We start from the raw sequence: 19,088 nt of genomic DNA on the forward strand, positions 1-19,088 counted from the left end.
TGACTTTACAATAGAACATAGGAAAGGCGCATATCACCAAAATACCGATGCTTTATCGAGAAGACCCTGTATTGAAACATGTCAACATTGTTTTAAAAAGGAATCAAAACAGCATCCAGAGATATTTACTTGTAATCGTATTGGCCTTCACAGTTCTAAAGAGTGGGATGTAGCTAGTTTAATCCAAGATCAGTGTGATGACCCAGTATTTGGTCTTATTTACGAACTGAAATCTCGAGAAATTTCAAAACCAGAATGGAAAGACATTTCTGACAAATCTCCAGAACTTAAAGCTTATTGGTCTCAATGGAATTCATTGGTTATAAAAGATGGATTATTAAAAAGAGTCTGGGAGAGCGTAGATGGAAAAGAAAAGACATATCTGACAGTCCTTCCTCGAAAACGTATTCCGGAAGTCCTTGAAGCTGTTCATGGCGGTGTCGGCGGAGGACATTTTGGAGTTAGTAAGACCTTGGCAAAAGTGAGAGAACGGTTTTACTGGCTGAACAGTCATCAAGATGTTGAACGCTGGTGCCGATAGTGTGAGCAGTGTTCGTCAAGCAAGGGCCCAAAAACCCGGACAAGAGGAAAGATGATGCAGTATCTTGTTGGTGCACTCTTTGAACGAATTGCCATAGACGTAGCAGGACCCTTTTCTACTAGTAGCTCCGGAAACCGATATGCTCTTGTTGCTATGGATTACTTTAGTAAGTGGCCCGAGGTTTATCCGATTCCAAACCAAGAAGCAACGACAGTAGCTGAAGTGCTGTTCCAGAACTGGATTTGTCGATTTGGTGTACCCAGAGAGATACATTCAGACCAAGGAAGGAACTTTGAGTCACAAATATTCCAACAAGTATGCCAGTTGCTGGGAATCAATAAGACCCGTACAACCCCACTACACCCTCAGTCTGATGGAATGGTTGAAAGATTTAACCGCACATTTGAAACCTATTTAAGGATGGTAGTAAACTCTAAGCAAACCGACTGGGATACCTGTATACAACCATTCCTATTGGCATATCGTTCTTCTATCCACAAGTCAACTGGAAAAAGCCCGGCAAAAGTTGTCTACGGTGATGAACTTCGTTTACCTTTGGACATTATTACTGGAAGACCCCATAAGTCTGAAACCCTTGAGGAGTACGTCGACCATTTACAAGAGTTTACAAATTGTTCACGAACAAGCACGGGATAAACTTCATCTAGAAAGTAACAGAATGAAATCACGTTATGACATAAAGGCAAATTCTACCGGTTTTAATCCTGGGGATAAAGTCTGGTTATACATTCCACATAGGACGAAGGGCAAGTCACCAAAGCTCCAGAAGGATTGGGAAGGTCCAGTCAATGTGGTCACCAGAATCAACGACGTAGTGTACCGTATCCAGCGACATCCGACAGCGAAGATGAAAATTGTAAACATCGTCCGGCTAGCGCCCTATCATGACTCAGGTGGTCCCATGTTTGATCGGGACGATCAAACTTGAGAGGGGAGCAGTATTATGAAAATGTAAATACGTTAATTATTCTGCTAGCTTTTGTACAATTTTATTAGTATTCTCTAGTTAAAGTTGATTCGTAGGGTTTCTTTAGGGTTCTACTTACGTTTGGTTTATTATTTTCATCTATAGTGTTTAGTTTTTAAGTAGTTCATCTTGTTTGAGAGCCCCATTTTGGCCCCAATTTAGGTTATATTATTATAAATCCCTGTAGTTCTAATTTTCTAGAATTTGTATACTTGCTTGCTTTGACTGTCAGTATTCTCCTAAAATTATTGGTCTCTTTGGGCAAAAAAAATGAAGATAATTCTAAATATTTCGAAACTGTTCCATCGGGTTTTAAAAAGGACGCGCTTCGTGACAAATCATTCACTTTTAATTGTTTAGTCAGTTTTTACCTTGGAAACAATTAAACGACAGTCAAAGCGAGTTAGGTTAGTGTTTTTGACGTTGACAATAAAAGTGTGTTCCCGAATTTCGTTACAATTGTATGACCCTGCCATTTTATCAATATATTGTTTACGTGTGATGTGACCAGTGGTTTTAATTAATTATTAGTGCTCCTATTGCCTCTTCTAATCTTATGAGAGTGACGTAAGTTTTGTCCTTTAGTATCTTCTAGTTTTTAATCTTATTTTATAATCTTTTTAAAAATAGACAAGACCGCTCTTGGAAATGGCAATAGCGGAAACGCGTCGAGTCAAATTGAAGTTTTTACCAAACATTTTTTATTTTCTTTCCCTTAATAGTAATGGTATATTTTTAATCTTCATGATATTTCTATCACTAGCCTTCCATTTAAGACAAAGATAATGTTATGCTTCCAACAATAAAACTACGATTACATATGTTTTGACTTACATATATATTATTACATACATATATAAATATTTAAAGACCTAATCGTGCATTCTATGTCTGACAAAGATTAAATTTTAGTTTTGATCCCAATATTTTGGATAATAATTAGTTGCCTTCGCGGATATCCAGGACCAATAAACACCAAACGTTTATTCACTACTTCATTTCGAATCACTTTCTATTTCTAATCACTTAATGATTATTTAGCGTACTCAAATCACACTAATACTAATACTATAAACTAAAACATAACATCGAATCAGGTCCCTCCCTATATAGACCCAATAAGAATAGAACAGAAAAAGCAAGACAAAGAAACTAAACTATATAGAAATAATAACGTGTCCTTAAATAATTCGATAAAGTCCAGTTCAGAGATCTATTAGAATCTCTGATGTGTCGCGAATAGTCCGTGTGCGGGTGTTGCTTGTATTGTCACATGGCATGCATGTTTAAATAGCAAAATTTTATGTGGAAAGAGTCTAGGGTGGAGATAGCTTTGGAATACAGTGCGTTGCAACATTGACGCTGATATTGAATCACAATGTGCATTTGATTTTAGGTTTAAGACTATTTTAGATATTTCCTCAACTTTGGCTAATCGGAATGAAAAATTTAGATCTTGCTTAAACTGCTTATTCTGAAAATTAGCAACTTCTTCCGGGCTATAAATTGAATCAAAATAGTCATTAATTTTGTTATATGTGTGTTAAAGTTTAGGTGCTCATCAAACCAAATACCAATAAAGTAATATTCTAAACGATATTTAATGAGTCCATTAACAAATTAATGTTTAATTTTTTTTTTAATTTATACATTTGATCGGTAAAATTTGACTACATACGTCCACGTACTATTTTGTTAGACGCCTGACGTCAGTCAGAGCTACTCAAGTGTGAAGAGTTGCATAGGTCCGGCCTTATTATTCGGGATTTTTGGGTTTAGTTTTATAAAGTTAGAAATTCAGGAGAGTCGATAGCAAGATATTTAATTTAAAAATAAGATTTAAGTACGTAAAATCAGTTTAACCAAAAATTTGAATTTAATAAGTTTAGTTTTTAGTGGCATCAGTCCAAGTTTATAATAAGTGATGAGAGAATAGGTGGTACGCATTACTTAGGCCCATTTATTCTGTAGATTAAGGCATTAAACATTTACTTTTTGACCTTTTTTTGCGTATGAAGATTTATTTTTATTCGAGGTGTTTATTATTAACGGGGATTTTGGCGACCACATTCAATGTCCTTTATTATTGGTTTTTTTTAATTTATACATATTATAATATATTATTATAATAACTTTTATTTAGTACCAACATCTTTTGATAAAAAGTAACTATGTACTCAGAAAAGTGGAAGTATATTTTTTAAAATAAACTTTTACATTAAAAACCATCTAGCTGTCTATATCTTTTGCGTGTAAAAGACGCAACTTTTACTTATAAAAAAAACACATTTTGCATTCTGAATGTAATATATATTAATTTGTTTGACTCATATTTAGTTATTATGCATAATAGGAGAAATTAGATGAAAATTAACAAAAATACATGCTTATATTAAAATATACATGCTTAATCTTATATAAAACACTACATTTTCAGTATACTGGTTGAGTATAATACATCTTAAGTATACTCCTAAAATTACAGTGAGGATATTAAATACTTTTATAAATTTAACCACTCATTTGAATCTGTCCCAAAGAGTTCTACTAAATACAATTTTCTAAACTCTGTTTTTTTGCCTTTTTTCTTTAGCAGTTTCTTCCATTAGGGAAGGAAACAGTTTCTCTGTTGCCACTATGGATTCCAACTTAATCTTGCACTGAAGCATATAGATATTAAAACAGATTCAAAAAGTGTACACGAACAGCAGAAATAATTTTTAAATTTAATTAATAATAATAAATGTACAATATTTTTTTTTTTTAATAATTACATATGTAAAATAACCTTTTTTCTTCCAGTGAATTATGAAAAAAGTAGTCTTGCCTCTCTGGAACGGAACAAGTATGGTAGTAACTGTTAAAAAAAATTATTAAACTGGTTTTATAGTGTCTCTGTAAGGCAAATCATGGAAAAAAATGTAAAAAACAAAATTTTAAACTTGTTTTCTTAATAAAAACAGTGTTTTTCTTACTATGACAAAAAATGGGACTTTTTCCCAGAGAATGGAGGAAGAAGCAGTTTTTATTGTGTCGCTAAGGACAACAGAGGCAGTAAGCTGTAAAAAACAAAATTTTAAACTTGTTTAATTAATAAAAATAGGGGTTTCTTACCATATGGAACTATAACTAGCTTAGCCACAGATCTTCAATTTCTGAATCAGATTTATCATTATCAAAAATTATTATCTGATGCAAATTCCGATATTCCTCTTCATATCTTATAATTTTTGCCTCAGACTTTTGCACCCTTCATCTCCTAAATGCACAACTCCTCCTTAATTAAATTTATAATTTTTTTATCAAATCTTAGATACTTATTTTTCCTGAGAATTCTCCTTTTTAGTTGTCCCCAAATCAACTTGAATATACAAGGATTGAATACTTTTTAGCTCTGTTATCTCCTACATACTGCTTTTCCCATGATTTGGTATTTACAACTTCCAATAATTGTTTCTTTGTATAAGATTCGTGAAAATAGAGATCGTTAATAAAAAATGTCTCAATTTCCAATTTATATGAAGATGTGTTTGGAATTTTTTCAGAAAGCCTTGAATGGATATGCATATATGATGCATTATCCATAACAATCGAACCGGTTTTCTTTAAATTTGGAATTAATGTTTTCTCAAAATATTGTTTTTATGATAGTCCACATTGCAGTCTCCCGATTTTTTTGCCATACAATTTCAATTCATCTTTCATTTTCCCCTGTAGCTTCTACTTTCCTTGCTTCTTCCTTTGCTTCCTCAACACTAGGAAATGAACTGAGGAAAGCGACCGGAAGCAGGAATTAAATGGTGAAGGGCCTGAACTTATTAAATGCGATAGGAACCTTAGTCTTTGACAATGATATTCTTATGAAAATTTATTTACGTTATTCTCATAGTTTTTTTAATGTTTTGACCTTATTTTGAAGTCTATATTTGAAAGAATCACTATACCATTTTTTTTCCTTTAGATGCTCGGTCAACTGTGAGTGAAGGCGATCGAGAATGGAGAGCTGAAAATCTAAATCAGCATTCCAATAATAGACATCCACTTAGACCGACCTTATCTACCTCAAGAGGTCGATGGCGTCCACGGGGAGGCCGCATTGTCAAATTTAATCGAAGCAATCATGGTCCGAATGAAGCTGGAGATTTTATAGAAAGTGGCAATCTTCCACAGGTAAATTTATTAAAAGACTCTTTTAAAACGGAAATTGACGGAGTACTATTCCTTTTGAAACAAATTAACCTTTGACTAGATAAATATCCCGACGTCACTCAACTGCCGCTATAAAATGACCTTACCGCCCCAAGTTATGTACATGATCACTGTTTGGAAATCATGATTTTCTTTTATTTTATCAATACGGTTTTGCGAACCATTGTCATTTTACCATTCCCTTTTTGTAACTTCGATTTAACTAGAAATTGACCCAATTTTCTAGTTTTAAATGGGATACACATTATATTTTTACTAATTACGATAGATAATGATATACCCCATTTGTAATTTTTTGGACACAACGAAGAAACAAAAAAAGCATTTTCTTAATTTTGAAGTAAACCGCTAAATAATTTAAAAATGTACAACAACAATTTTGTTTTGTTCTTTTGAATAAATAAATAAATAAATTTGAATAAATATGTGACGCCGCACGAAGTAATCCACCTATGCGTCAAAAAATCGAATTTTTCATTTTAAATTGATTCTTAGAGATTTTGAGCAGATATTTAACGTTGTGCAATCGGAATTTTTATTACTTTGAAATAAAAAACTCCATTATTTCCCACCGCCTTTTAACGTACGCTCCGAGCGGTCTTTTCCCCTTTCCACTTACAACTACTCATAAACGTCTCGTGTGCATGCGCAGGGTGCCTTCCAGTATGGGGTATGCTCTGGGGTTCGAGACATCACAAAACACAAATATATAGAGAAGTTGTGGTTGCATACAAGCTGATTCTTCTGACAAATCTGATCGCGTCCTCTCGCTTGGCAACGGAAACTGTTGTAACTAACTTGACAGTTTGACGTACCTAATTGGACCAATCAAAATAGTAGAAAGGCGTGACCAAATAAAGGCGGGAATTCCAATTTCATTTAATAACAAATCTCATAATTTTATTTTTTAATCGCAACATCTAAAGCAGAGCTCTAATCAAAAACATTTCTGATGGAAATTAGGACCTTTTTGAGTCCTAAGCGTCAGATATTGACTAGGATAAAATAAAACTCTTGAACTCTTAAAAACACATCACATTTCAAAAAGGTAAAAATAAGAAAACTTTTGTTGCAATACCATATGATCCTATCTTGACGAAAGGCTTTGATGTGGTTTTCAAAGACTAAGGGTCTAAGAATGGTCTATCAAAGTTCGGCCAAGTTACGAAATCAATTACGAAACCCAAAAGACCAATGAAAAGTCTGGGATCTATGAGATTAATTGCAACGATTTGGATAAAAAGTACATACATAGGACAAACCAGAATATCAATAAAATTATTGTCAGGTTTAAAGAATATGTAGCTCATGTGAAATATGGAAGGGTTGAAAAGTCAAGTTTGCTGAACATATTTTAAATACTGGTCACTTTGTAGGGATAGACAACTTAAAATTACTTAAACCAGTTAATAACAATAGAAAATTAGATGCATACGAAAGTTTAGCAATATTCAAAAATCAAATCAACATTCTTAAAGGTCCAATCCCTTATAGTAATTATATAGTTTGGTTAGTGTTTAAGATTTGTTTGGTCATGTTTCATTGCTTTTCCGCTCTATTAGTTACAAAATTAGTATATTAGGAGATTTATAAGTAGTTTTAGTTTAGTTTTAAACTTCTCCCGAAGATGCTAACATCGTTAACGAAGCACATGTCGAGAGTAAAGATAAAGAGTTTTGGTTAGTGGTAAAACTGTCTTGAACTTTATTTTACATATCTAAGTGACTTAATGTACTGCAACAACTATAACATCAGTTAATAAAAATGCAATACATATTACCAATTACAAAATGGAAATAAAACAATATTTTTCTTTAATATATTTATTGTTTCATTTTTCTGAAAAATAATTGCTTAAATTTATATACATTGTGGCGTTAACTTTACAGTGTTACTATTTTGCCAAGAGTTTGCAGACGGTAGCTCAGAATTATTGGAGGCTTGGGATTGTTCGAAGGTTCACTTATGACTGGCTATTAAAAAATATAATCTTGATTATAACTATTAAATAAGAGGGCGCCACTTAGTTTTTTTTTTGTAGATGAAAGAAAACTAAGAAAAAAGATTTGGTATATAGGTTTCAATTAACAATTAAAGGACCCTGGATAAAGTAGATTTAAAGAGGCAAAAAAAATATCTTAACAATACAACCAAATTATATTTACATCAAAGATATGTATACACCTCATTTTCTAATCTGTTAAATGTTAATAATTTATTATGAATTAAAATATGAATAATGTTGATATGATTAAATAAAATAAGTTTGTCAAAAGTAACATTTAAATTATGATTAAGCTACTAGGTAGATTTCAGCACTTGAAAAATAAATTGCAATTATTAAAGTTTTTAGTACATATTTGTATTACGCAGGGGAAAGTTCATGAACCTTTTTACCTAAGGCATATCAGCCTTAACCGAGTTATATCTAGTTAACTACCAAAAAAGGTACTGAAAAATACTGAACAAAAAATAACTAAAATTATAGATAGGAAATTGACATATTAAATTATGATATTGATTAAATATTTGTAGCAATAAATTGAAATTAAAAGTATATTAATAAAAATTTAAATAAGTGAGACAAATCTATGGTTAATAATAATTAAATAAATGGAATAAACTGGCCTGTATATTCCTTCAAGAAATGAACGGCTAGCCTTCAAAATCGAGGCTGTGAATGTATGCCATTTGTAGCTTAGCTATCTGGACGGGGGATCTCTAATACTAGCTCTAGCTCTGACTCCAGCTCCACCGCTTTCAGCAATTTCCCGGGGAGATCAAAATCCTTGCTAAGTTTCATTATCTATCCATTAAAATCTTGGGCATCCTGCACCAGAATTATGAAATAAACAGTTCCCTAAAGGAACAAGATTCAGGACTATAAATTATAAGCCATATTGGCCACTCCCTGCTTCACAAATTTCGAAAATAAAAAACTGGCCTTTTACGTGCGCTTCTACCTGCGACACGGGAACAAGTCCTCGAAAAATGGATGCAGTACCGACTAAATAAGTTACGACCCCACCTCTCGCCTGAGCTGTCAATATCAGCCAATCAGAGAAAACATCAATCAAGACCAACCAGAAGAGTGACGGACCGTCAACAGAAAGCATGAATAATAAAACCAGGAGAGTAATGCGTTACAGTAGTAATGTGTCATTGACAGTGTGAATTTAAAGAAATATCGATAAAAGAAGTTGACTGAAATTATTAATATAATTATTGAAATTAATGAAATATCAATGGAGCGTTAGTGAAAATAAGAGTAGAAAAATAAAACGCTACAACATAATTAATTATAACAGACATTATATAAATTAGAATTAATCTAAAAAATTTTAAAAGTAATTTGTTACCAGTGAACTACCCCAACCCAAACAGATTAGAAAAGGTTGTGAAAATTTTTCTGCTATTTTAATATCGTACATCTAAGGACATTATATTTAATTAAAATGTACCTGTTTCTGTTTCCTATAAAGAAAAGTTAAACTGATTTCAACAAATAATAAATTCTATAACAGAAAAAAAAACAATATATCTATCAAATCACTAACAACTTATTATAGTATAACATATATCACTTACATAGTATATATTTGTTGGTCTCTCATAATACTACCAACAGAACTTGAACAGAACTATAATATTAAATAAAAAATTAACTGAAAGAACAATGTGTATATAAACAAAATAAACGCTTAAAAAAAACAAGATATTACAAAAACCTTCATTCTGATCCATTCTGGGTGCTCAGCTTTCTTGGTCTTTATACCTCTGCCTCATCTCAGTAACACAGGAACTGGTATGAAACAAAATTTAAAACAGGCAGTGCAAACCTCATAAATAAATTCACTAAATTATTCATATGAAAAATAATGACAAAATCTTAGAACATTGAAAGACTAGAAGTAGCATGCCGTGGAACTATGGGCAGGTTTGTTTGCTTGCAACATCTCTGATGCAATGATGCCAAATGCTTATAGATAAATGGCAAAAATCACTTTATAATATCATAAAAAATTTTCAGTTGTTTCCGAAGGCACAAAACAATGCTATTGCTCCCCTTTAATAAAATATCAAGCATTTTTTAAATAAAATATGATAAGATACTCTATATCGAAGTCAATATAAATATAACGTTAAATAAATGTAAATAAAGTATATTAGAGACAACGGTAATGGCATCGCAATGCCGCTCGATTGCATTGTTGATGTGACCGATACAAGCACTCCTTAGAACATTGAAAGGCTAGAATTAGTAAACAACAACTTTGTTTGAGTCTAACATGTGCACAGGGGCAAGAGGGGTGTGTTGTTTACAAACATATTTGTCGATTCTCTGTTGTCAAGTCAACGCGAATTTCCAACGGAGGAAATTTTTTGCTATATTTTAACAACCATAATAACGTTAATTTAACTTACTTGTGTTGTATTTTATAGGAAAATTTAAATTAAAAAACATAAATACTACAATTAACCTATTTTAAGAATAAATATAATATCCTTAAGCAAAAAAAAAACAAAATTATTAACATTCTTATCCCTAAAACCGTTTCTAAAAAATTTGAAGCGACAACGCCGGAACTTTAGCGCCTGAGCCACACGCATAGTGTTATCTGTCAAACGGCTTTTTGTTTATGTTCGGGATTCGTGTATTTTCTTTAATTTTTTGGTTTCAAAAGGAAAAAGGCCACATTTTAGTGTTTTTTTAAATTGCTAGGATGGCAAAAACTTGTGTCGTTTGTGCCGCATCATGATAAAAAGGTGATTCAAGCCGATCTTTTCACAAGTAAGTACCGATACTTTCATAACATCACGTCATGGGGTAACCATCATCATAAACGTAGAATAGGGGATCTTATAGATATAAACCTAATAAAAACTTGAATGTGAAAGTGTGTGTAAAATACCAAAATATTTATATTTTTAAATCTAAATATATTTTTGAACATATTCATCTATCAATAGACTATAAAAAATATAAAACTAGAATTTTGTCCCTGGTTTTATTGCAGGATTTTATGTTTTTTTTTGTTGTTTTGGCAGAAAGATGGCATAATACCCATATACCTATCTATATATAGTTATGTTTTTTAATATAGACATTAGGTAGATAGATGAAATTACTAATTTTTTATTGCCTTTGAAGAATTTTGAAATTTATTTAGATATTGATATCTATGTATAGTTAATTTTGTCTTTCCCTAAAATTTGGACGATAATTTTTTTTGTTTTACCATATTGCAACTTATAATAATATATATATATATATATATATATATATATATATATATATATAAATATATATATATATATAATATAATAAAATAATATATTATTATATATTATTATATTATTATATATATTTATTGCTTTTTGATTAAATGTCAAATACTTATTATAAATTGCCTAATATATGCCCAAAGGGAACAATGGATTTCATTAATTGAAATCAACATTTTTCTAGTATAAAAAAATCGTCACAAAAAGTATTAGTGTTACTCATATAAGCTTTATTTATACCTGATACTTATTAAATTAGGTATTTGTGTAAAACTATTTTTTTACTAGGATTTCTAATGCACTGGTTAAAAACACAGCAGCCGATAATTCAGTTAATTTACCAAGTGATTTACCCTTCAAAGCTGCAAGGGTAGTTTTCCTGAAGAGTGCAAAAACTTCTTTAGCTTCCAAAATGGTATATAGGTGAAACAGTGAAGCTAATATAGACAAGTATGGATAATTAAAATAAATTAGTATTCTTGATACACCAAATTTTGTATAATTACAGATTTGATCATTCATCATCAACAATAACTGCATCTGAGATTAATAGTTACTGTGGGGTCTAGGTCAACAATTACTATTTCCCATCCAATCCTTTTTTGTTTAACTGCTACACATTCCCTGACTCTGCATGGAAAAGGTAAAAATACACTGTGACAGTGTCGTCGTCAACAAATATTTACATGATAAATTTTTATTAATTATTATAGTTTGAGTATAAGTAATATTACCATTTATGACCTATTTATCTGTTTTTTAACGGACTTCATTAGAGGAAGGTCCTAATAAAAGGCAGCATTTTTGTCAAAGCATTTTTATGGAAATTAAATATTTTAATAATATAATATTATAGATTTCTTAATAAATCATGTTTTAAGACACAAATTTTTAACATTTTGCAAAATTTTATTGTTATTGTTATATTGGACAAAACTCAGTTTTACATCACTTGCTTTATATCACATAATATATACTTCTGTGGTGCTGACTTTTTCAAAGGGACAGTATTGCTTCATGAAAAGAGTTAAAACTACAAGGATGTTCAAATTGTGAAGGAGTTTTTTTTTAGGTTATAATAAGATTTTTATTATGAGTATTTAGCCTGTACAATGGTTTTGAGACATTTAACAGTGACCCATATAATACCTAATACCAATTATTATATCATATTAATTTATACTATAAAACAAACCTTACCTAAGAATAAAGACTATTTACAATAGATTAGATTAGATAGTTTATTAGTAGTAATATACAAACAAGTACTTTTACAAGTCAAATAAAATATGTAGTATGTTGGGCTTTTTCGAAAATCATGTTATTATTTCTTAAGTATTTTAATAATGACTTGAGACATCTAATTTAATTTCTTTGGCGCAAATTTGTTTGTTGAAATCTTCGAATTTTAATTTTTTGTTCTGTTTTTTTTTCCATAATTTGACAAGGTGACAAGTGATTTAGCTTTTGAGACAGTGGAATCATCAGTGCTTAGGTCCTCAGGATATCATTTTGATTTTACCCTAGAATAATATACATAAAAATATAGTATTACCACAATTAAAAATTAAAAAGAAAAAATTAAAAAAAGTGTATTATGATATTCCAATTGATCAATCAAATGTGTGTTATTATACAGAATCTTTATAATATCATACACTTTAATGATTAATTGTATTTAATTAAACAAATATAACACAATAAAATACTATATCACTTTTAAATAAGATATATAGAATAGGATGATACATGGCATAAATCTAGTAGTCTATTTTGAGTGTATTTTTACCTTTTTCTGAACGTGTAGCAGTTAAACAAAAACGGCTTGGATGAGAAATAGTAATTGTTGATCTAGACCCTACGGTTACTGTAGAACTATTGATCTCAGATGCAGTTATTGTTGATGATGAATGATCAGATCTGTAATTATACAAAATTTGGTAATTAAAAAATTATAAAAATATTAATCTATTTTAATTATCCATACTTGTCTATATTAGCTTCACTGTTTGTACTATATACTATTTTGGAAGCTAAAGAAGTTTTTGCACTCTTCAGGAAAGCTACCCCTGCAGCTTTGAAGGGTAAATCACTTGGTAAATTAACTGAATTATCGGCTGCTGTGTTTTTAACCAGTGCATCAGAAATCCTAGTAAAAAAATAGTTTTACACACATACCTTATTTTTATTAAGTATTAGGTATAAATAAAGCTTATATGAGTAACACTATATACTTTTTGTGACAAAGCTGTATGTTTTACAACACAGCCCAAGCACAAGTTTTAAAAGGTTTAGAAAAAGATTTTTAAAGGTTTTAGCTTACATATTGTAAATAAAAGCATTCAAACCTTTATTAATAATTATATACTATAATATCTATACTAGAAAAATATATTTAAAAAAAAATTACCTTTAAGGTAGAGCTGATTTTTTTAATAAAGTCTGGCTACTGATAATATTATCTTCCTTATATAAGAAATCACTTCTAAGGATGTGATCTGAACGAACAAATATGTTCTTTTTAATTGTGTTGATTTCCATTAATGAAATCCATTGTTCCTTTTGGGCATATATTAGGCAATCTATAATAATATGATATTTAATCAAAAGGCAAAAAAAATACAGTAATAAATTAATATGTGGTGCCAATTACTATATATATATTATTATAAGTTGCAAAAAAAAAGTAATATGGTAAAACAAAAAAAAAATTATCGACCAAATTTTAGGGAAAGACAAAATTAACTTTATACATAGATATCAATATCTAAATAAATTTCAAAATTCTTTAAAGGCAATAAAAAATTAGTGATTTCATCTATCTACCTAATGTCTATATTAAAAAAACATAACTATATATAGATAGGTACATAGGTATTATGCCTTCTTTCTGCCAAAACAACAAAAAAAAAACATAAAATTCTGTAATAAAACAAGGGACAAAATTCTAGTTTTATAGCCCATTAATAGATGAATATGTTAAAAATATTTAGATTTAAAAATATAAATATTTTGGTATTTTACGCAGACTTTCCCATTCAAGTTTTCATTAGGTTTCTTATCAGATCCCCTATTCTACGTTTATGATGATGGTAACCCCATGATGTGACGTTATGAAAGTATCGGTACTTACTTGTGAAAAGATCGGCTTGAATCACCTTTTTATCATGATGCGGCACAAACGACACAAGTTTTTGCCATCCTAGCAATTAAAAAAAAAACACTAAAATGTGGCCTTTTTCCTTTTTAAACCAAAAAAGAAAGAAAATACACGAATCCCGAATATAAACAACAAACCTTTTGACAGATGACACTACGCGTATGGCTCAAGCGCTTAGGCTCCGGTGTTGTCGCTTCAAATTTTTTAGAAGCAGTTTTAGGGATAAGAATAGTAATAATTTTGTTTTTTTTTGCTTAAGGATACTATATTTATTCTTAAAATAGGTTAAGTGTAGTATTTATACTTTTTATTTTAAATTTTCCTATAAAATACAAGACAAATAAGTTAAATTAACGTTATAATGGTTGTTAAAATATAGCTAAAAATTTCCTCCGTTGGAAATTTGCGGCGACTTGACAACAGAGAATCGGCAAATATGTTTGTAAACAAAACACCCTCCTTGCCCTTGTGCACATGTTGGACTCAAACAAAGTTGTGGTTTACTAATTCTAGCCTTTCAATGTTCTAAGGACAAACAAGGTTTTAAAATAGATATTGTACTATAAGGCCTTATTAAATACAGTATTTTAGAAATCATATATCACAGATAATTGAGTAAGCCATTAATTATCACAGAAATACGACTACTTCAAAATACAATTTAGTTTTCAGATTTTTTGTTTCTTTGTTGAAGTCATTTATTGACAGATTTTTTTGTTCTTTTTGACTATCACTGTTTAAAAATTTCTAATTTTTATCCTTCAAGTATTTATAGATTGTTAATTTAGTAATACTTTTAACAAGGGTATTTAACAATGTCATGTGTGTCACAAAAACTGAAGTCATTAAATTTATCCTGATGAAGAAACCAAAAATTAATTTCTAAATCTGTATAATGTCCATATTTATACAAATAGTTATATAATTTACCATGAGCAATATCCACTAAAAGTGATAATTGACTTGTAAGGATTGTATCTTGCTGTATTGTTATTTTCCTTAAACTGAATAAATAAGTGCTGTTCCAGTACTTTACTTGAATATAAATGATTGTGACATAATTAAAAAAAATATTTTTTTTAGAATATAACCAGCCAGAAAAAAATTATTCTCGTCAATCATTTCAACATTTTTCGTCAGAAATTATTCCAATATTGGATGAGTGTCGCTTCAGTATCGATAGTTGTGTCTATTGACTTCACCATGTAAATAAAAGGAGCATTCGTCCGAGAAACAGACATTGTACAGCAAATTCGTTTCACGATTTAACCATTAAAGTACTCACAAAATTATACACGGCGATCAAAATCATCTTTATTTAGCTCATCTACCAGTTTGATTTTGTAGACATGATACTTGTGTTATTGGAATATTATGAATATTTTGTTGAATTTTTCGAGATGTGTTAGGTTAATCAACATGACCCAACAATGCAATTTCTATCATTTCTCACTGGATGCTGAACTTGACACTTCCTCATCAAACTCATTAGATAAGGATGATTTACCCTTTTATCCGGGTTATTAACATTAAAAACACGTGCTGGTGCTCTAGCAGACTTATTTTGTTGATAATAAAGACCCATCAACTCAATTCTTTCTTGCAGCATATAAACCATCATTATCAATACTGTCAATATCACAAGGACTAGACTAAACGAATATTTCGTGCTATTGTTGTTATTGGTCACTTCAAAAAAACACCGATATCAAAATAAAAATAGCTAAACCAACAAAAGCTTCGAAATATACAGGTATTTATTGCATACTTTGACGTTTTTGGTAAAATAACTTTTAGGATTTTCGGAATGTATTTTTTTTCATGATTAGAGGTAACACCTGAATAATTAAAAAACAAATAAAATTTATGGCGGCAACAAAATTGCAAGATTTAAACTTTTGAAGAATGTCAGCCACGTTTATTCATATTTCTTGAGAACTAATTGAGAGAATATAATAATAAAAATAAGGCTATGTAGAGAATAAAATTACTTTAATTCAAGGTATCACTCAACTCCCAATAAAAAAAATTGACATGGGGGGTGAGGGGATGAAGTCAGAGAAACGCAATTTCTGTCAATAAATGTCCCCGTCATTTTTTTAAAATAATTTTCAGTACTTTTGCGGGATATCTCTATTATTTTTAAAGTTAACAAGATACGGTTTTCATGACAGTCGGTTACTTCTTTGTTAAGCTAATGATACCGTTAACAAAATTTTCATAGCGTTTTTAGTTTTTATGATAGAGGGCATTTTTCAAAATGTTGCATTTTGGGAGTCCCCTCTTATCTCCGTAATCCTTCAACTTATCGAAAAGCTAAAATAATATGGGTAAAAAAATAATAGGGGTGTAGTTAATATTTATTACATATTTACTATTTTTGAGTTATAAACCAAACTTATGTTTTTTTAAATGGAACATCCTGTACATTTATAACCTATAAAATTTGACTTTTTACCGTTTCAAAAATATTATATTAGTATGCACTTTTTCTCATACATACGCAAATTACAAGAAATAAAAATAAATAGATAGTCAGTTTGTTTTGTTTTTGTCGGTTTTTTTGATCGAGTTTTGGACTACATTCCAGAACCAGTTTATTTTCGTTCTTTTGGTATTTTTATGAAATTGATATTTATCAACTGTTTCAAATAATGGCAGCGTATGAAAATTACGAAAAATACGATATGCTGGTATGTTTTATACAGAGTAGTGAAAATTCTGGACAAATTTGTAATTATATTTCTTAAGAAAAGTGAGCTATTATGGCCTTGGAAATCTCTATTATCATTATAAGTTTGTGCTTGTTAGATATCCAGAAAGAAGGGAACCGGTTTTGGAAATATTTGCTTGTTTAAAGTCAAATTTAATGGAGCACGGTTCCTTTGTTCCTGGCAAACTAGAAGCTGATAAGCTCACTTCGTTTCGTAATTAGTGTGAGAGTGAATATTGAACTCGTACTTGTTTCGACTTGAATACCTGTGTGGTGGCATCTAAAAAGTAGGTTTCAAAATGTAAATAAGGTCACTGGATCTGAAAAGCGAAACGATAAACATGACAGCCAGTTTTCCTTTTATACCTTTGCAAAAGTAATGGGATACCCTGTACAAGAAAAAAATTGACAGCCACTGCATTTTTCTAAAATAAATTTTATTTTTTAAATTCCTGTTTAGTGTGGAGCAAATTTTTATTCTTGAGTTTTTTTTTAATGCGCACTGTTTTTCCATAAATAAATAAAAACTTTTTGGGATTGCTCAGTCCAATAAAAAGGCAGATAGGAACTTATTAACAGAAGACATCCGTTGCACTCTACGTTTACGGCACTTCATCAGCGACTGAGAGAGCCAAGTAATTCCAATAAACCATGAAGGAAGAACCCATTATCATCATGGTAAGGAAATTATTTTAGCGGCCGTTGAAGAAAATCCTGATATTAGTGTAAGAAACCTTACTGCGGTTAATTATTTGTCAAAATCATCTGTGTGGAATATTTTACATCAAGAAAAACTCTATCCATCCATCAGTTTTTTTCTAAGATTTTGTTTAGTGATGGAATTTTTAATATTCATTACGCCCATAATTATTCAAGTGTTGAAGAAAATCCTCACCTTTTAAAGAAGCCCATCAACACAGATTTTTTGGGATAGCAGTAATTGGTAATGTTTTAGTGGGGCCCTTCGAACTGCCTAATTTTTTTACAAAACATAACAACACAACTACTGTTGCGCAGCTGAGTGCTTTTAATTAAATATCCGTCTAAATTATTGGTTCATGCATAATTGTCCCGCACAGTTGGAGTAATCTTCGACAACTTTATCTATGTCTCGTTCATTATCGATAAAATGAACCATAATATGTACTTTTTTTCAGCGATGCGACAGTTGTTCAAACAACAGAGAAGTTTCATTTTAGGTTTAACATAATGGTTTAAAAGAAAACTTAGAAGGAAATTAAAATAATAATAATTAATCCATATTTGGACGATATCGCCAATAAGTCTATATAAAGTGTTAGGAGGGTTAGGAAGTTCTTGAAAACGGCGGTAGATCATGTCCTAAACATTCTCAATTGGATTAAGATCAGGGCTTTTTGCTGGCCAATCCATTGTTTCAATTCCAACATCATTAAAATAATTTTGAACAATCTGAGCAACATGCGGTCTAGCATTATCCTGCTGAAACAAAAAATTCTCACCAATGTAAGGGCCAAATGGTATCATATGTTCTTGCAGGATCTCCCTTATATACCTATCAGCTGTTAAATTGTCATTATTAATACCCACCAAGTCAGTACGAGCAGTTAAGAGGGATTCCTCCCCAAAACATAACTGACCTTCCACCAAATAATCTGGTCTTCTGGAAGTTACATTGGGCATATCTTTCATTTGCTCTTCGATAAACTCTTATACGTCTATCTGAGTTGTAAAGACAATTTCTGGTTTCATCTGACCAAAGAACTCTTCTCAGTCTTCATTAGCCCAATCGATGTGTCGACCCTAGCAAAAGTTAACCGTGCTCTACGATCCTCTGGGGTCAAAGCTGGTCCTCGCGCTAGGATTCTTGGCCTCAGATTAGATTCAGCTAGGCGTAATTAATTAATAATTCTGAGTTCATTTGCTTCCTGGACCTGTGTTTGCAGCGATCTTCAATTCGGCCGTCAAATTTCTTGATTGACGTTTCATAATAAACACTGTAAATTTTCAGTACAAATGATAAGTTTTACCAATAAACCTTACAAGCAAAAAAAGGTATTTTAATTCAAATTTTATCTGGAATTTTCACAAAATAAAAATAAGACTAACATACTTCGAGTAAAATGAACATCTGTATAAATTTAGAATGTCTGTAATATGGCAGCTTAAAATAAAAATAAATATTTCCATTTTTTTAGAAATTTCCAAAAAT

General features: G+C 30.6%; 1 protein-coding gene across 1 annotated transcript in view; it reads left to right on the forward strand.

Annotated features, from left to right (window-relative positions):
• The window catches only part of LOC126748606 (la-related protein 1B), a 129,504-nt gene that overhangs the window by 69,462 nt on the left and 40,954 nt on the right, over window positions 1-19,088 (forward strand). The window contains exon 5 of the mRNA XM_050457960.1: window positions 5,491-5,699. Coding sequence (XP_050313917.1) covers window positions 5,491-5,699 — 209 coding nt within the window. The remainder of the gene's footprint in view (window positions 1-5,490; window positions 5,700-19,088) is intronic.

The sequence above is a fragment of the Anthonomus grandis genome, chromosome 22, assembly GCF_022605725.1.
Source record: "Anthonomus grandis grandis chromosome 22, icAntGran1.3, whole genome shotgun sequence".
NCBI lineage: Eukaryota > Metazoa > Arthropoda > Insecta > Coleoptera > Curculionidae > Anthonomus > Anthonomus grandis.